This window comes from Culex pipiens, chromosome 1, assembly GCF_016801865.2.
Source record: "Culex pipiens pallens isolate TS chromosome 1, TS_CPP_V2, whole genome shotgun sequence".
Taxonomy (NCBI): Eukaryota; Metazoa; Arthropoda; class Insecta; order Diptera; family Culicidae; genus Culex; species Culex pipiens.
Genome location: NC_068937.1, coordinates 115,752,533 through 115,773,405, shown reverse-complemented (window position 1 = coordinate 115,773,405; position 20,873 = coordinate 115,752,533). Strand labels below are relative to the sequence as shown.

Here is a 20,873-nt window from a genome sequence, read left to right as displayed (position 1 = left end):
AAGCCGGATCTCACTTAAATGCATGTAAACGATGTCCGGATCCATCATCCGACCCATCGTTGGTTAGGCAATTGAAAGACCTTTCCAAAGAGTCCACAACATTGAAGATCTGACAACCCTGTCTCGAGTTATGACCACTTAAGTGATATTTATGTACTTTTTTGAAGCCGGATCTCACTTAAATGTATGTAAACGATGTCCGGATCCATATTCCAACCCATCGTTGGTTAGGTAATTGAAAGGTCTTTCCAAAGAGTCCACAACATTGAAGATCTGGCAACCCTGTCTCGAGTTATGACCACTTAAGTGATATTTATGTACTTTTTTGAAGCTGGATCTCACTTAAATGTATGTAAACGATGTCCGGATCCATCATCCAACCCATCGTTGGTTAGGTAATTGAAAGACCTTTCCAACGAGTCCACAACATTGAAGATCTGGCAACCCTGTCTCGAGTTATGACCACCTAAGAGATATTTATGTATTTTTTTGAAGCCGGATGTACACGATGTCTGGATCCAACATCCAACCCATCGTTGATTAGGTAATTGAAAGACCTTTCCAAAGAGTCCACAACATTGAAGATCTGGCAACCCTGTCTTGAGTTATGACCACTTAAGTGATATTTATGTACTTTTTTGAAGCCGGATCTCACTTAAATGTATGTAAACGATGTCCGGATCCATCATCCAACCCATCGTTGGTTAGGAAATTGAAAGACCTTTCCAAAGAGTCCACAACATTGAAGATCTGGCAACCCTGTCTCGAGTTATGACCACTTAAGTGATATTTATGTACTTTTTTGAAGCTGGATCTCACTTAAATGTATGTAAACGATGTCCGGATCCATCATCCAACCCATCGTTGGTTAGGTAATTGAAAGACCTTTCCAACGAGTCCACAACATTGAAGATCTGGCAACCCTGTCTCGAGTTATGACCACCTAAGAGATATTTATGTATTTTTTTGAAGCCGGATGTACACGATGTCTGGATCCAACATCCAACCCATCGTTGATTAGGTAATTGAAAGACCTTTCCAAAGAGTCCACAACATTGAAGATCTGGCAACCCTGTCTTGAGTTATGACCACTTAAGTGATATTTATGTACTTTTTTGAAGCCGGATCTCATTTAAATGTATGTAAACGATGTCCGGATCCATCATCCGACCCATCGTTGGTTAGGTAATTGAAAGACCTTTCCAACGAGTCCACAACATTGAAGATCTGGCAACACTGTCTCGAGTTATGACCACTTAAGTGATATTTATGTACTTTTTTGAAGCCGGATCTCACTTAAATGTATGTACACGATGTCTGGATCCAACATCCAACCCATCGGTAATTGAAAGACCTTTCCAACGAGTCCACAACATTGAAGATCTGGCAACCCTGTCTTGAGTTATGACCACTTAAGTGATATTTATGTACTTTTTTGAAGCCGGATCTCACTTAAATGTATGTAAACGATGTCTGGATCCAACATCCGACCCATCGTTGGTTAGGTAATTGAGAGACCTTTCCAACGAGTCCAGTATTTTTCTAGATCTAAAAAAATAGCTGAAATATTTGTCCAAACCACGCATATTACCCATTGTTGGTAAAAAGTGAGGAAGGCATCAACCGCATAGGTGGATTAAGTTAGTTTTTTTCGTTAAATGTTGGTTCACAATTATTTAAATATAAGAAAGGTGATTCATGCCTACAAATTATAAGTAAATTTTTATATGTACACAAAAATAATACAAACTTCACAAGTCATTCACAAGTCATGATCAGAATACACAAACCTACTCAGTCTTTTTTTTCAGTTTTAGTAAATTTTAACCAAATCTGTAAGACGACTAAAAACTCATTTTCGAGGCGGTGCGGGTTTGACAGAATCAGTCTAATGTTGCACACTGCCCCTGATCGCATAAATGTCCCATATGCATTTTCATCGCTTTTGAGTTATAGGTTGCAGTTAGGTCCAAAATTGTTTGCTCTTTCAAAAGAGCCTACTTTGTTCTAAAAATCACATGGGAACATGGGCAGTACAAAAGATGTTCTACAAGTTTTGAAGTTTTTGACTGATTGAGCATTTTTTTTGTAAGCCAGTGTTGCCTTCGCAACCAGTTTTGTAACAGATGGATTGGATGGTTTTATCTCCGATAGTCTTCCAGTGCGGCAGTAGTGGGGGCAAAGTTATTAACCAACGATGGGCCAACCCCATAAAAATGATGAAAAGTTTTCAAAGTTTCCAGACCTTTCAACCATCAACTTGATAGGAAACTGTAACTCGGTACTGGCAGCTGCTGCAGGGGTAATTCATCAGATTACAATAGGAGAGGCTCCCCAGAATCGAGTTTCACAGAGGAAAAGGTTAAAGTTACCCATTCTCAACCTCGCCCCCAGTTTTCACTCCATCTATCGAGAAAAAACCTGGGGAGAGGATAACGACGGGGCTCGAGAACCAGCTGGAAAGCTGTTGACCTCATTTTTTTTTGTTCGCAAAAGAAACATGACCCTTTTTCACTCCTTGGAGAAAAAGAAGAAGCAGGCGAAAAGAACTCCATTCCAGCAGAGTTCGGAGTTTATCACCAAGGACGACTTCCCCGTCTCATTCAATATGCCGCTCAGCGAATCCCACCCCCACTTGAACCCATCGACGACCGGGACGACAGGTCCTTAATGACTTTCGTTCGTTCGTAAAGTGCTGCTTGACGGAAAGAAATTCAGCGTGTATTCGCTACGCATACATTGAGAGAGCATTTTTTTCTCTTTTTTTTCACACGCCAAGTGACTACCGCGCGCTGTCAGTCAACCGAGAATAAAAATAAGCAAAAAAAAAAATGGAGGAATTTCTCCACCTTGCTTTGACTGTCACCCGTGTGATGATCTCCGGGTCTGAGGGGGGACTCTTTCTTCGCAATCAGCCACTTGTTCCGCCAGTTCTAGCCGCGTATCACTTGTAATAAATTGTTTTTGTCACTTCGAAGCGAGGAAAGGTGTTGGATTCGAGAACTTGAACCATTTCGAGCCCATGCAGCAGAAACACTTTTAGCTCAAAAAGTGGGTAAAAAGCTGTAAACGTGTAATAATGCTGTGTTAACTTTATTTATAATTCCAAATAATTGAATGTTCCGGACATTAATTTTTATGTGTACAGATGAAATCGAACCGTATTTTTAATTTAATGAATATTTGTTCAAATTATTATATTCGTCATATTTTAAATATTTTTATAAATTCGCCAAAAGCTTTTTTGAAATTATGCAACACACGTTAAAATAAAATCAAGTCATAGCCTCTCACCCAGTCGGCCTGGGTTCGATCCCAGAAGGCCCCGGTGACATTTTTCGAGACGAGATTTGTCTGATCACGCCTTCCGTCGAACAAGGAAGAAAATGTGAGACCCGGCCTAACCTAAGTCGTCTCCCTGGGTTCTGGCTCGGTGGAGTCGCTGGTAGGCAGTTGGACCTGCAATCCAAAGGTCGTCAGTTCGAATCCCGGGGTGGATGTAAGCTTAGGTCTGAAATTGCCTTAACATCAAGCCTTCGGACACCTAGTTTCGAGTAGGAATCTCGCAGTCGAGAACGTCAAGGCAATGCTGTAGAGCGATTTTTTCTTTTCTTTTTTTCTGTTTTTTCAATTATTAATTCTGCGAGTTGCACAATCGCCAAATAAATCAAAGCGAAAGAACGACAAAAAAAGCAATAAGCCAAACTTGCCAATTTATCCAGCTTTTTAATGAACAAAAGGATAAATATTTGACAAGAATGAAACATAATCAGCCGCGAACGCGATGACGATCATCGCGAAAAGGCAAACAAATAAACAAAGAAAAAAAGTGATGCAAATATGTGCACATCACCGTCGTTGCGCGTTGCTGCTAAGGGGTGAATGTCACAATTATCGCACCGGAATTGTGAAGAGTTCGACCTGCGCACAACCCTGCACCGGGTGACCCTGGCACGGGGCACGTGCACGCCGGAACCGGGGTTCAACACACGCGACGCGATGACTTGCCAGCCAGTGTGCCGGAATCGATACAAGAGGTTTCCTCGTCAGAGTGGAAATTTAAGCTGGCGGAAGCCTTAAACCTTGAGTTAAAAGTTTCAAACTGTCTTTTTGAAAAAAAAAAATCTCCGTGAATTATTGATTTTTTAAATGCAAAATAAACAATGGAACACAAACAATCAAACAAGACCACACACACACACACTTTGTATGCACCACCATCAGCGTGCGCCAATGGAGCGAGCAAATTTCACATTTCATTGGCCAAAAATGGAGGATGGAAAGGGAAAAGGTTTGAAGGTTCATTACGGTGACCAGTGAACCGTGTCCTGTTCCCGGTTGCACCACCTTCCCTCCCTCACTGAAAGTTACACTCTGCTGTAGTGGACTGACAGAGAGGTGAAAGGATGTTTAACACTACTTGAATCGTGGTGGGATTTTTTCGGACGCAAAATGGCGAATTTTGATGATATTTGACGATTTCGTTTTGGAAATTGGTAAAATTCCAAAGTTAATAAAATTTGACATTGAGTTTATGAAAGCGAATTAATTATATTAATCCGGTTCAAATTGATTTTTGTTTTAATTTTTTTTGAAGGTGAACATATACCTTCAAAAATGTCCCTATTGGGATTTAAGAAACTAAAAGATGAATTTCATTAAAATTATAATCCGTTGGAAAAAGCTAAATGTTTTGCTTTTCATAGTATTTTTTTTATGGGAAGTGCATAGCATTTCAATTTTTTAATACTTCGATAACGATACTGCAAATATTTTACAAACTGTGTGTTTTTACATTATTGGCTCAAGAATTAGGGCACAATTCATAAATTTATGAACCTTCTGAATTTCAACGGAAATAGACTGAACACGATATAAAATGCATTTCCATGCATTAATTTTTAGTATAAGTCATTGAATTAATTTTAAAATATTTTTTTATAAAGCTGATAACCGCCCTCAGCCCCTTTTAAATCGGTATTTTTTTCAAAAAAAAAACTTCAAAAAATCAAGTGCAATAATCAAAAATCAATTTGTAATTTATTACCCTGCGTTTAGAATCATTTTTAAAACGTTTGTGTTTATTGAAAAATCGGTTGAATTTTTGTTATTTTTTTTTTGTAAATATCTAAGTATTGACGAAAATTTTATTTTTTGCGAAAAATAAAATTTTTGCGGTGCTGTACATTGGAATTTCATAAAAACTCAAAACATTTTTAAACAAGCCCAAATGCTAAATATGATTATCAATGCGGAAAAATGCATTTAAGGTTGTTTTCAGTTGATTAGACTTCTATTTTCAGGAAAATTTTGAATTTCTTAGGAAAAAAAATTGTGTGCCCCCTGATTTTTAAGACCAATTTTCAAGGGGGGGGGGGCGACATAAACTTTGAGAAATATTTGCAACGGCCTAACTTTTGAAGTACTTTACGAAACTTCAAATAAATTTTTCATTTCTTGCTTTTAACATGTTTTTGAACTCCCTAAAATGGACCAATTTTTTTTGTCATGATTTTGTTCGATTCTTCGATTTTCACGTTGAAAACAAAGAAGGACTCTTTTGGTCACCCATTGAGGTTTTGCAGCGCGACTGTGTTTCATATGTAGGTGGCGCCAAAATGAGGTTACCTGCCAAAAATCGTATTCCTTTCTGCTGGATTGAAGAACAAAGCGCTTATTTCTCATGATTCCCTGCATCAATCTTAATGAAACTGGTTGCAAAAGACGAGAAAAAAATTTTGCTTTAAAATAATGAACATCAATTTTTGGGCGCGCAAAAATTTGTGAACTTTTTCTTCAAAAAACATGTTTTGGAGCACGAAAAAATTAGTTTCCTTGTATATATCAATAAAATAAACAGTTATATAGTTGATAACAGATGTATTAACGTATATTCAACAATTTTTATTGATTTTTGACAGACTTTCTTGCCAAATAGTCCAAATTACTATCTTTTTCTGAATTTACAGTTTTCTCATAGAAAAATCAAACAAATATTATAAAGTTGTACACCAAATTGTTGGAAATAATTTTTCTCGTCCGAATCCGGCATAAGTTTTTTAAAATGTTGATTATGAAGGAAAAAACACATTTTTTCAAAAAATCATAGGTTTACGCTACTTGTTCATAGGTGGCGACATGTGTCTTTTAGCTTTGCTGCAAATCCTCTATTGCTTAGTCTACGAACAAAAAAAAAGCACGAAGAACTTATTTTTCAGCTTAAACTTTAATATCATCAGATCCAAAATGTTTCAAAACGAGTCACTTCAGCAGCAAAAAATATGTCACGCTAGAGCAGTGTTTCTCAACCGGTGAGGAATTCCCCCCTGGGGGGGGAATTTGGCTATTCTTGGGGGGGAATGAGGATGCAATAGAAAAGTAAACAAGCTTTTTTTTTTTTTTTGGAGGGTGGTCCAGCCGCACATCGTTGATGTTGAAACCTCTAAACTGGGCCCGCGTCCTGTCACGTCCGTCAGTAGTCTTGTCGTACATTACAACTAGAATCAGATCTGCCAATGAATTAGTACACTTCGACCAAATAAACACTGACGCTGTATGGATCTGACTCTAGAATAAATGCACAGTTGAGTGTTATTCATAAGTCCAAAATGTTCAATTATTCATTTAAGTCCAAATATTCATTTGCTAACTGTTTTAAATTGAAAATCTAAACTTTAATCTAAAATCCTCTAAACTTAATGTTCAAAAGTAAACGTTCCTTTAACTGTTGTAGTACTACTTTTATCAAAAACAATAAAAATTTATGAACTGATATACAAATAGGACAGAATCACGATTTGAAAAAGAAATGACCATTTACGTCAAAAGATCTGTAGTTCCTCGATTCGCAACAATGGTCGATACAACCATAATCCGAAAACCGTTAGTTCAACAGATCAACGAATTTTGTCCGATATCATTACATTATTGATTGATCGAGACTCTATGGACAATTTGACATAAAAGAATGCCTAGTATTCTACATCAATCAAAGTTTATTGACAGCATTACTCTAACTTAATAATTGCAACTAAATTTAACATCAAAAAGATTTGGAAAGGATACAGATCTATTTTAAATGCTAATGCTAAGCAACAAATCAATTGTACTATCCTGAAGTCCCGACCTAAATCCCACATTGTGATAGTGAAAAAGTCACAGAAGCAGCGGTGTCTTGTGCAATTGTGATATTTTCACTATCGGAGAACTACCTAGTTCACGAAGACAGCTTATCGGTCAACGCTTAAGCCCTGGGGCTGCGGCAAAGCGAGTTCTCGTAGCATGAAGTGGTGTCCATAGTGTTTATAAAAAAGAATTTATACCCAAATTTTAACTAATCCACTAGGATCAAATCATGCCCCTTGACATGACAAGGCCCAGGGTCAATAGAAAAGTAAACAAGCTTGTAAAAATAATCCATGTCTGAAACTTTCTTTGAAACTATCGAATTGTTAAAAATATTTCAACTATAAAAATAAAAGTCCTTTAAAAAAGGAATGTGTTTTTAATACATTTTTATGAGTTTTTGCTCTATTTTTAAGATTGATAAACTCTTCTAAAATTTATGAGTTCTATGAAAAACTAAATTGAACTTAAAAAGATCTGGAATTTTTTGCATTGATTTTAGCAGCAGATTTTTTTTTTTGTGAATTTTCTCATCTCTTTTCAAGTATTTTGATTATCGCCAATTTTATTTTACACGAAAAGATTATAAGATTTTTTTTCAAGGAAACATTTGCATTAATTCAATCAGGAACAGTTAGCTTATAAAAAATACAATTGTGAAAATATCGCTTATAAGTTAATTCCAGTTTGCTCAAATAATTTTTTTTTACTTTTTTAACGTTTTTTTCACAGCCAAATTTATTTAACTATATCTCAAAAAATATCTCTGGAAGAGAATTCAATTAATTTTGGACTACCAATGGTAGTTTATTTCACAAACTACATATTTTTATGTTTTGCATGATTTTTGTGTTTTTTTTTTTATTGAAACTTCAGTCTTATGATAAATGGTAAATTATGAAATTTGTTTAAAATGTATTCAAAATTCAAGGGTGGAATTCAGGGTTGCGAATGAGCGAGCGCTCACGGAAAGCGTGCTCGCTCCAGCTGGAGCGTGAGTTTTTATCAGGCAGCTCGTGCTCGCTCACGCTCACCGGAGCGTTTTGCGCTCACGTGAGCTGGTGAGCCAAAGTAGGTAGTTGTTTTTCCCTGTTGAAGCATCTGCCTGTTTGAAACGAAGTTTCTAGAACTATCTCAGCAGCTCAGCACAGGCAGCAAAAACAAACAAGAAAGTGGTCAAACAAACAAAAGTAAGCAATAAAATGGATGTAGTCGGCGAACCCAAATATACGTTCTATTTAAATTCAGAATTAGCCAAGGGGCAGAATGATTTACTCTTGAGTGTGCTAACAAAGAGCTAACTCATTCTTAATGTGAAAAATCATTGACGTGAAGAGATGCACTGATATGTATAAAAAATTGAATTAATTGACAAATGTTTATTTTAAGTTGTTAGAATCCGGAGTTTTGACTCAAGGTGGTTTTAAAAACACCAAAAAAATAAAATTTGTTTTATTGAACCTTTATAAAAAACAGCAGTGAGCTTTATAAAAGTTATAATCATCCCTCATATTCGGATCATTTTAGAGAATGTCCACATTCAAAAAATCATTAATTGAATCTGTAATTGAATATTTTCAGAGGCTTGGTAGCGGAAGTGATGATGATGATATAATTTACTTGACGGAAGAGGAACCACCCTTTATGTGCTAAAACGTAACAATGACAATTTATATTATTTCATTCAAATGGATTATTTCAAACACTAGCAATTTGGAGGCTTTTTGTAAAAAGATAAATGTTTCAACAATTTTACCCTATTTTCTAGAATGAGAAAGATTAACTTAATAAAAATGATCATCCGTTTCCAAGCACTGAACGATTTATTAAATGGAATGACTTTTGTTTAATGGTTGCTCATTCTGATCCGCACGCTGGAATAGCCAACAAACTGTTTAGGTACATAAAACAGTTTAATTTTATATTTTAATCAACCAAGCATATAACATAGAATCGAACTTACCCCAGCATAAATCTTCTTGAATTATTTCATTGTTTTTTAAGTTTTTCTAAGGATTACATTCCTTTTTGTTCACGCGCTCATACCCTTCCTTTGTTTCCACTGACATGCTGCGCCTTAAGTACAAAATCTAACTAAGATTGAAAAACAAAAAACTGTCTCAAAAGTAAAACGATTCGCGATACTTCCAAAGTGAGCGCTCCGTGAGCGAAAAATGAGCGCGAGCGCGAGCGTGGGGCAAACGCGAGCTAAAAAAATCGGAGCAAACGTGAGCGCGGGCAAACGTGAGCTAGCTCGCGCAGCGCTCCTCCTCACGAATGAGCGAAAAGTGAGCGCTCACGAGCGCGTGAGCGCGTGAGGAACGCAACACTGGGTGGAATGGAGTTTATGAAAATTAGTCAAGGGGGGAATGGAACGAAGAAGGTTGAGAAACACTGCGCTAGAGCTTGAATAAAGCCTTCTACTTTGTTCTACTGTAGTGCAGTTGTATTAGTGAGAAGCAGTGGGGATCATTCGGAAATCACGTTACGCATTCTGTCTTTTCAGCACCCAGGTTCAATGCCTATCAAATTTTAAAATGCATTTTTTCTACATTCATCATTGTCATTTTGGTCGCCATCTTGGATTTAAAAATTCTTAAACACTTCAGAGTAGTTTAAGGGTCATACTGAACTGTCGCTCGAAGCTAGTCCGTCCCATATGTAATTTCGTGAATTTTGAGGTAATGATTCAGTTTGATTCAAAATCATGTAAACTATCAGAAAAATCAATAAAATGTAGTGCTTTGTTCTAGAAAGCCGGAGAAAATCCACTTTTTCGTGAAATTCTAACACGTAGCCTTATGGGCGGGACAACTTTGACACGTGTTTTTCTCGGCTTGCTGTTTTTGCATATGGGACGGACACGATTAGAGCGGCAGTGAAGTACTCAGGCAAACAAAGAATACCGAATTTTGGGGCAACAGAACGTTAGAAGGCGCGAAATTCCTGAAAAAAATATTTTCTTAAAGTATAAAATTCTCAAAAAACATCAATGAATGCTGAAAATGATTTTAATCACAAAACAAAAACATAAAACCCATAATTTTTTTAAGAGAGCTGCTGTTTGAAAGAGGTACCGTAAACTGGGGTGACTTTGATTACAGACTGTCCAGGGGAAACAGACTGGCCGATGCAAAATAAATAGGCACTGGCAACGTATGTTTTACGCTTGCAACACTGCCAGTTTTGCTGGGCGTAAAGGGTGGTTGGTGTCCACCGCGTTTGGATCTGTCAAACATTGGCCAAACTGTTTCCTAGACAAACTCTTGAGTTTTTTTTAAAAGGTCCAATAAACCAAATTTTCAATTTTTGCTTTTTGGGTGTTTTTTAATACCCCTGACTCAAGGCGGTTTCAAAAACACCCAAAAAGCAAAAACTGGAAATTTGTTTTATTGGACCTTTTTAAAAAAAACTCCAGAACTGTAAATTTGATAGTTTTTTTTAAATGCCCGTCAAATTAATATCTAAACATTTTTGAGAATTTTGAGTATGTATGCATTAATGGATAGCTTATTATCGAAAATGTATGCAAAAATGTGACTGTTACATTTGATGTATCAACATTAGTGGCCAAATTAAATTTCTATCAATACCACCCCGGGCTATCAAAGTCACCCCAGTTTACGGTAATTGAGAGAAAATGCTTTTTGAAAATCGAAAAGTGGTTCAAAAACGGCATTATAGCTCCCAGCGTTTAAATTTTTTATCGTAAGTAAATGTTTCAAACAGACGGAACGGAATCGACGTAGGGGAAATATGCCCATTTTAATCACTCTAAGCCGTTCGACCAATTGTCATCACTTTTGCCGTTTTCCGCTATTAAATCAACATTTTCAGATGAATCAACAATGGAGAGTTGCTAGCTATTTATGGATCCACAGGTGTGTATCGTTCTTTTTGCGACAAGACTCCGCCTCCCGGGTCTCCTAAGTGTGAAGGTATGGCACGGGGAGAGGGCACCGAATACCTATATTTACACTTAGAATTTTTTGCGTCCGCCTCGGGATTCGAACCAGCGACATCTGGATTGTGAGTCCAGCGCGCGGTCCGATTGATCCACACAGGCACTACTGATAATTCAACAATAAAGTTAGCGAATCTTTCCCTCCGTAGCACAAAAAAGGCAGCAAGAAAGTATTGAGCATTAGAATGTGTGATCAGTTCGTCCATAAACTGCGTATTTTTCGACATTATACAGAAAAAAAACTGTCATTTACTGGAAGCTAGGTTTCTTCCATAAACTACGTGATCACATAAGTTTCAGACATTTGCAAACTTTTGCCTACCTTTTTCTAGGGACAACCCCTCAACTTTTAACAATCCTAGAGGATTTCCGTCTTCTGGAACAAGTCTCGCAACGTCGGAAGAAGATCCCTTCTCTCCCAGGGAAGGAAACGAGGGGCGGAGCATAAATCATAAACTGTTGTGAGTGCAAAACTGGCGTCGGAGATAGTTTACGATACACACACTTCGACTATGGGAGCCATTTTGCTTGCTGTATTCCACCAACGGGGATTTTGTGCAAATTGTAATGGTCTGTTGGGGGAAAGACTCCTCCAGCTCCTTTCCTTTTCCTGTCTGACTGACCAACTTTTCAGGACTTGGAACTCTTGGAGCTTTCCACCTTTTTTTTTTTTTTGCTACTGCTGAAAATGCCACGGAACAAATGTGGTATGTAAATTTGCAAAATAGTTTTTGGAAACTGCAAGGTTGTTCTCTTTTAGAAATAGGGACAGAAGTGAGGGGTAGGGGAGGGGGCATGGCTGGACATAACCGCACCAGGAGCCATTTATAGCCGGGACAAAGATTTATCTTTTAATGGGAATGGCGGCGATGGGGGCACCACCACCACAGCCACAGTGGGAACTCGTGGCCGCGCAATGATAAAATAAATGGGCATTTTAATGGGGAAATCATTGCACTACCACCGCCGATGCCGCCGTGTGGACTCTTTGGACTAATGGAATACTAAGGTTGCCGATTTTTTATGCTGACTCTCACAATAGATTGAAAACGTTTTTTTACTAGCCGAGGTTTTTCTGCGACCTGCGAAAATTTGTACAGGAAATACCAATTTTAGGCAGTTAGGCAGTTTAGGCGATTTAAATAAAATCAGTTGCGACGCAAATCTGCTCTAATGAATTCCTAACGTTTGTCCTTACCACATCAATCACTACTGAACACTTTTCTTTTTTGCTCTCCCTCTTTCTCAGATCCGTTCAGACAGACCGATTGCGCGTTGTCGCTCCATGCTGATTCAGAATCGTTTGCTGTCAAATCGCTGGCTGCTTGCGAATCGTGCTAGCTCACGATTGATTGCGCACTAACGATTCAAACGATTTCAACGGCATCGATTGAGTGATATCTGATTTATAATCGGAAATCAGGAACTTTGCATGACATCCAGCTGATCCAACATTCCAGTCTACAAGAATATGGCAGTTGTACTGAATATATGAAGTATTTAGAATTGATGCATTCAAGGATTTTTTTAAATCGGCAAATAACTTGGTGCACTTTATTTTTAAGCTCAAAGAAAGCAAGCAGTTCTCCAAATCGACAGGTGAATGCCGTTACGGTGCAAAATGGTCTACAACCCAATTTGCTCAGTCGTAAACTTGTTCAAGGTTATCACTTCCGCTGCCGAAAAACTAAAAAATGAATATCCGGAATCATTTATTGCTTCCTAGCGCGGCAAGTCGAATTGCATTCTTTCGTTTTCGAAAGCAACCGAAAAAAAAAAACAGTCAGCAATTGCAACCCCGAGGGTTGTGAAATCTTGTCTTCCACCTCTCCATTATCGAAGTCACAAAGTCCGACGGGAGAAATGCCATTCTGCCAAGTCACTGGACTTTATTGGCTTTGATTTATGGCGAAGGAAAGAACAAGCATTGAAAGAAAAAATAAATGAACCGAAAATATACATGACGAACTGTCGATGCCTCCGATGAATGGTAATTTGGCTTTGGACCTTTTTTTTGCTTGTTCGTAGAGAGCATAGAATTTGCTTTTTTGGGACTCTTCTTTCACACATACAGACAAACAAACATTCCACAAATTTAAGCTCTCTGTCTAAGACATTGAACACACGCAAGTGAAAAAACCAAAATCAAACCATCCACTTTAACGACCCCCGGATCTTTTGTGGTCTCTATTGCAAGTTTCTGCTCGAACCTAGGAGTCCAAAGGCCACTTTTAAACATAAATTCAGTTGTTTAGTGCTGGCCGGCAGCGAAATTATGGGAAAGTATGATTTGTGTCAGACTTGGATAATGCTGCTTTCAACGACCCATTCCAGAATGAAGAGAACCAAAATGCCAAATTCCGAGGTTTTTGGACATTATCTGGCCCCGCCTAAACATAGGAGCAAGCACCTGGAAAGATCCTCGATCTATATTTAGGCTTCTCAGGCCCTCATGCAAATTTAGGATTGATTTCAAAATTTCAGAGGACCGCTGCTTGATAGACAGAAAGGTTGAATCTTCTTTGTTTTGAAAAGACGAGTACAAACAATCAAACGGAAAGGTAATTGTGCAAAAATGTTATTTGTTTGTCAACGAGGCATGCTTTCGGTTGGATTTTTTTATGTTCACCGTGTTCCTTCCCCTCAAGGGACAGACCACTTCCGCAAATCTTCCGGCAGCACACACGTGCGGGGGCGTTGTCTATCCTCTTGGGAAGGTTTGTGAGCGCAAGAAGACAAAAAAATGTCCACCCAGATTGTCATTGTTGGACTTTGGGATGTGTAAGACTTAAAAGTAGTTCGAATTTCAAGGGTCTGCTTTTGCTTTAAGAGATTTCATATGCTTGATGTTTTTTCGTTAATAAATAAAATCATCAATACAAGTTCGATAAAGAGGAAAATATAACAAGTAAACTAACAAAACTTAAATTGACAACTGTCAAAACATGTAACACTCACCTTATCAGCAGGTATGTTTTTGGACGACATCTTTCCCCAGCCTGCAGGAAAAGATTCCCAAAACTGGTTCGCTGTCACGTTCTCTCCTTCTGCACCGAGCTCTCCCTCTCCGTCTCACTCTCGTTCTACAATTTCTCCCGTGATGTTGACGAACTGCTGCTGCTGCGCGTCAGTATTGGTGTGTGCCCGTGTATGTGTGTGTGCAATGCAAATTGCACCAGCAGCAGCACGATATTGATTGATGTAATCCCTTTGTGTGCGACACCTGAATTACACCCCCTTTTCAGAAAACAAGCACTGTCACACCCCTCACTCACACTTTGTTGACAGCTGTCAAAACTGACACTGACAGCCTAGCACCGACAACTCGTCATTCCCAAAAGGAAAGGATTTGTTTAGATATTCGCAGGTTTGCTTTCTTCTCTCTCTGTTTTCACTGACGACGACGGTCACAACGCACACTTTCTTCGAGAACAATACAAAACAGGACACGCGCAAGCCTCCCCGTTTGTGCGGTTGTGTTAGTGTGCACGCACTCACCAGCAACCCGAGGGTGTGCGCACTAAACACAGAGAGAGCGCGACACAGGTTTTGTTTGAAAACAAGCTCAGCACAACATTCTGGCACACACGGAGCAAATTCACTTGAATTCTTCACAGCTGGAGGAGTTCTTGGCAGCGCTAGGGGACGTGTCCGAGACGGGGACGAGGAGGTTCGCGACACAGATGGAATGCAAAATGTGGCAGCTGAAAAGCAAATAAAGAAGAAAAATCAATTTGATGGCAAAACTACGATCGAGAGATGCATTTCCCTATTTGTCAGGGTAAGTAGAATGTGTGTTAGGATCGAAAACCGGTAAGTACATCTGTCAACTTTGTCATTTTCTGTCAATTAGATTCAACAGAGACACAATTTGTCACCTTTTGCAGAGACGTTAAAAATAGCACGCTACGCAAGCTTTCTGGACAAGCCTCGAGCAAACTTATTTTCGCTAAAAAAGACATTATACCCATGATTAATGGGTCCAATTAAAACGAAAATACGCAAGCGAGAACCTACACTCTGGCTTGTATTCCACTTTATCCACATTGTACCATAGAACGTGATGTAAACATCTCGCGTACACACACAAACAGACACTCACACGCTCCTCCTAGAAACACAAACACTGCGCAAGAGCTTCACCCAGGTCGTAAAGTTGTGTACTCCGTGTATCTTTTACTGGCCACTTGCTTTAGGTATGTTTCCGGGGTTTCCAAATTTTATCGGCACACCTTTCTCTATTACGGACGTAAGAATCAAGGTACCTGGTAGAGGCAGCCGATGTTTTTTCAACAAGGTAAGTACGGTGTGTAAGTGAAGCTGTCAGCCGCAGTCGTGGTAAGTACATCTGTCAAATTTGTCAATCTGTCACAATTGCATCGCGAATGTAATCAATCCTGTTTGTGTTGATTTCTATCCAATTGCTCAAATTACCTACACTAGCTTAGCTCCAACACAGTCTTTGCTCAACTATGACGCAACGTTAGCAGAAATTCTGTTGGGAAAACCTATTGATTAAAACTACTAGTCTTTCCCAACAACTTTGCGTCTAGTTTCCTAACTTCCTCACTAAATAACAACACTGTCACCATAATTAGCTGGTGTTTTCCTCACGCCTTTTCGTTCTCTTACTCTAACTCACACACACGCACCGAATGCTAAGAAAAATGCTCTTTCTCACCGTACGAAAGAATTCTATTTGCTGCTGCCCAACCTCCCACTCTCCGCAGTATACTCCAAGTCGCTTCAATGAATCCAACTGAAAGCAGCTACTTCTTCTTCTGCTTATTCTTCCTTCAGCAGTGTTGTCTGGTAGGTGTGTTACACACAGCAGGCTGTGATTTGTAGAAAAACTGGATTTTCCTTGGAACACACTCACTCAATAACAAACTGCACAGAGCCTGCTATGATCCAGTGTAGCTTGTGCAACTTTCTCTTCTTTGACAAGTGACTTTTTTCTTCTTCTCTTCCTCTGCTTTCGTTTTCTCCGCTGGTCCTCTTTGGACTCTTTCTCGCTGGTTTCTTGTGTAGCGTGTTGTGGAAAGGAAGCTGGGAAAAAAGGGTGCCGCTACAAACACTACTGCACGGAGATCAAAAACAACACTGCGTGAGTGTGTGCGTGCGCGCGCACAAGAGCGCGAGAAATCTCTGAGAGAGTGAGAGGCAGAAAGAAGTGGCCAACTCTCGCTGCTGCCTCCAAGGGGTCCAGTAACTCCAAACCAAGATGGAACCCAAAAAATTTACGGATTTTTTCGTCGCGATTTTCCTTACGTCAAATTTTTTACCCCCACAGCTCACTACGACTACCAGGTCGTGTACTGATTTCGCTATTGTTTTTCAGCTGTCTCACTCTTGCTCCATCGTCACACGGAGCGCAGAAGGAAGCGAAAACGATGATACACCCCCTACGAACACCACCACCACAATCTCTAGAGTAAACCCACGACGACGACGACGACAGGGTCCACCGACGAACGACCTCTTTGCTCGACGGCTCAGCACCAACTACTGGTGCGAGCTGGTGCTGCTGCTGAAGGAGCTGCCCAGAGTCAGCAGTGCAAGAAAGATGGACCGAGGAAACCACCACAAATACATGCAAATACCAGGGGAGAGGGAGAGAGTTGCGAGAGCGTGAGAGAGGAAAGCACTTATTTTTCGCTGAGTTACACTTGATTGAGAAATTAAAACACACCAATACATTGGAAAATAGCTTTAGTGTAGAGATGCCCAATTTGTAAAGTAAATTGCATCAACGAGTATATGAAAAGGGCTGTAATAATAATGATAAATAATAATAATAAATAATAATAAATCTGAATAATAAACGTTCGTTAACATAATGACATTGTTAGTGATATAAGCTGTATATGCACTTCGGAAGGAACTGGTCAAGAAAAAAATCAAATGGGCAGCAGCGGCGGTGAGAACAAGCCAGTGAGGGTTAAGAAACGCCCCAAGAAATCGCTCCCTCTCCTTTGTTCTGCTGTTCGTAAAGCTGTTTCTTGACCCCTTTCCTTCCGAACTCCGTAGTCGCCCATACTGATCAATAGATTAACGAAAATCGTGAGAGTGTACATTTGCAAACCTTGATTCGACATTGATAGAAGGAAACAAAAATAATTTTGGCGAATAAAATATGACGGACTTTGCCGCACAGCGAATTACCGCGAATCGGACCGGAATCGAGGAAAGAAAGAACACGCGTTTTACTTCCAACAAACGAACTTTTATTTAGCGAGCAAAACAATACTTGCGACCGCACGCGTCGACAGGTTTGGCGGGAATGAGCTGTCTCAACCACCAAGGCTTGACAAACAAGGTTGGCGCAATATCGGCGCACCAAGGTGGTGTAAAGAAGGTGAACACTGCTCATTTCAACAAAATAAACATTAATTTACCATACAGAAGCAAACTATTTGGTTTGTGGTTTGGTTGAGCGTTTTAGCAGAATGCATTACTGTGAATACAAAGAGACGAGTTGTTCCAACAACTCGTCTCTTTATATTCACAACTATTTGGTATTTTTAATGGAATACCCGATTCGAGTGGTAGTTTGACAGTTCGCTCCATAAGAAATACATTGCTCACTACAAATCGCGTCGGGTACTCCATTAAAAAATACCATTTTCAGTCGTCCCATCCGGTAAATTTGAGTGTCTGGCGCAGGCGTACGAATGTCGTGCAGTTCAGACACACTTGGCACACTTATTCTTGCCAAGTTTTGCGCAACGCCAGACGTATCTGGCAAAAATCGGCCGAAATTTTTGCCAGCTGTCTGGCAAACAAATCAACCGGTTCAATCGGTTGAACCACAGAGTACTCTGTGGTACACTCAAACCCCGATGGTTTGACACCAACTGTTGTCAAACGAACGGGGTCGCTTTTTAGTATGACACCCCTTTTACACGGAGTTCACGCACACTACACTGAGCAAAACTCCCACAGCGCATTAAGTGTTTCGCACATGATCTGACCCTACAGTACAGAGCACTCAAATATCAATCTCAAAACACTTGAAATTGCAGTGATTGGCCATGAAATAATTACAATAGCCAAACACTTGAATTTTAAATGGTGTTGAAAAATAGTAGTACATACAAGCGATAAACAGGTTCTCGAAAACGGAAATTCAATTCGAATCGCTTACGTATTCCGTTTCAAACGCAACAACCGGTACGTACACGGAATCGGTTGTTGCGTTGGAAACGGAATACTGTCATATCTTGGCAACACTACGCGCCAGGATTGGCGCTACCTGTTCTGCACCACCCTGGTCGTGCGCGCTGACAGCTGAACTGCCGCGCAACCAACAACAACATCCGTCATTCCACCACCAACATCAGAAGGATCAACATCGTGCCAAGTGTTCGTGCTACATATTAACTAGTGGAATAAAGAGTTTAGTTAAGTGAATTGTGCCGTGTTCCTTCTCTCTGGGTCCCGCATGTTCTCCTCCCAACCGCATAAGGCTTTCTAGTCAGAAATTTACCAACACATTCAAAGTATGTTTACATGACAGCTGGACGTTTGTTTGCATCAGGTTTCCTATCTCTTTCTAGCAAAAATTTTTTGTCAGGCGACTTCTAGCTGTTTTTTTTTTGACTGACTGCCCGATATGTCAGCCAACATACTTCGCAGGGCTGTGACAGCTACAGCTCGATCATTGTTTGCATCAGGACACTGTGACGAGGAGTTCGTCATTTTTGAGTTAAATTACATTTTTTTTTCACTGGGCCTAGAAAGCCTTATTAGCATAGCATAGCATAGCATAGCATAACGGGTCTGCACCACGCTGTAGGGGGTGCCACAATGGTCAATTCAATATTTTTAGACAATTTGATTGCTGCCCGGTACAACCAAAAATATCTAAGAACGTAAATTTCCACACTGTGCTCCAAGGCTACGCCCATACAGTCCCGTGGGGATTTGGGAGGAGATGTTTTTGTTGTTCACTAGTGGCAAAAGTGCAGGGAACCCATGCGACTTTTAAAAGTGAACGGAATATTTTTGGGAGGTTTGGAATGGGGGTTAGGGGAATTTCATCGGGCCGATGAAAATGGTTGAATGCGTAATGTATAATTGTTTTGGAAGTTTGTACGTGTAAGTTTGAGTCTGTAGTGTATTATCTAGTAAGCATATAGTTTTGTAATTATAATAAATAATAAATATAAGAAATATAATAAATATAATGAATCAAATAAATATAATAAATATAATCAATATGGTTCCAAGAAGCTGAAAACAAATAGCAATAATTTCAAATACAAATGCTCCAGATGGTTCCCTTGTACAAACTAAAAAAGTGTCAAACGAAAAGGTGATCAACCACCGGGGGTTGAGTGTATATGTTATGAAGAAATTGTAAGATTAATGAAAAGGAGTAAGATAAGGAATGAATAGAACATTTAAATAAATCTTATTGTGAATAGATAAATAAACATATCGACAGTAAATTTGTAATTCCAGGAAGCTGTAAAAAATAGCAATAATTTAAAAACAAATGCTCCAGATGGATCCATGGCTGTCTCTTAAAGTATCGTTAGTTTATGCAAATAGAATATAAATAAAATGGGGAAATGGTATGATTAAGGATTAGGCATAGGACAAGTAATAGTATAATATAATTAAATCATAAAGTGAATATATAAATACATATTAGCAGTTAATTTTAAGATGATTCCAGGAAGCTATAAAAAATATAAATAATTTTAAAACTAATGCTCTTTAGGTTCCTCCTGTCCAGCGCATCAGATTTACAAAGTACCATTATTTTGGCTAAAAGAAAAAAAAAGTTTATCATAAGTCTGCAATCCTGCAGACTTTCTAGTTTTGCTCGGTATTTAGCAACACTGACTTAAATCTGTCTGACATTATCAGACGACAGATGCCAGACGTTACATCTGTCACAATTCATGGAGAAAGAGAGGTTTCTAAAATGACACCTCTCGACAAAGGTCTCGCCGTTTCGCCCTATTCCATCAAGGAACGCACTCACCCGATAAAATTTTTCACCGCCAGGACTGAGAGCCATTCTTGCTCTCCCCAACATAAGGCGCCCTTTACCGATCCACAACTCGACTCCTCTTCGGCTCGTCCAAGTTCATCTTCCGGCCAAAGACGCTTATTGTTTGCCAAGCGCACACTCTCTCTCGCTCAAACACCCGCGTCGGAACGCGCATTTTCAACCGTCACTGGGCCTAGAAAGCCTTATTCACAACAAATACGTTAACGATTCGAATTGAATTCCGTTTCAGAATTCCGATTGAGTTAACTGGGTGCTAGTCGTGCACGCTACCACTGCGCCGGCCGGCCAGTTGAAAACGGGAGAGTTTTTGTGCTACCGTAATCTGGGGTGAATCGGGACTACAGTCTGAATAGGGACAGCAGTTTTTAGAGCACTCAAAGCTTTTAAATTTGGAAATTGATGTACACATTTTGTTGGCCTGAGTCTGTTCTAACCGAAACCAACCAGAAAAATCAAAATATTGTGCTCCAACATGGTTAAAACTGCTGTCCCAATTCGCCCCATGTGTCCCGATTGACCCCAGTTTACGGTACTCCTTCTAGCCATCGATAAAACTTGCGCTAAAATCAATCAGTGAAACACATTAAATTCAAGAGGAAAATCACGTTGACTTTGAATAGTGCTTGTTTTGTGTAAATTTTAAAATCAATTTCAAGTGTTTTCCTCATCACTTTGAATATTTCAAGACAGTGGGAACAAATTCATGAGCAAAACACTTGAAAAGCTTGAGCCACCTGAATGAAAATAACGGGTCAAAAA

General features: G+C 39.3%; 1 protein-coding gene across 4 annotated transcripts in view; it reads right to left on the bottom strand.

Annotated features, from left to right (window-relative positions):
- Positions 1–16,785, bottom strand: part of LOC120415538 (SKI family transcriptional corepressor 2-like) — a 116,147-nt gene extending 99,362 nt beyond the window's left edge. Inside the window, exons 1-2 of one of the 4 annotated variants that reach the window (XM_052706206.1) lie at positions 16,534–16,785; positions 14,048–14,326 (exon numbers count right to left, since the gene is read on the bottom strand). In XM_052706206.1, coding sequence (XP_052562166.1) covers positions 14,048–14,077 — 30 coding nt within the window. In that variant the 5' untranslated portion in view covers positions 14,078–14,326; positions 16,534–16,785. Of the gene's footprint in view, positions 1–14,047; positions 14,794–15,770 lie in introns of all 4 variants that reach the window. The other 3 variants (XM_052706205.1, XM_052706204.1, XM_052706203.1) reach the window with 3 other exon arrangements.
- Positions 16,786–20,873: the final 4,088 nt, after the last annotated feature.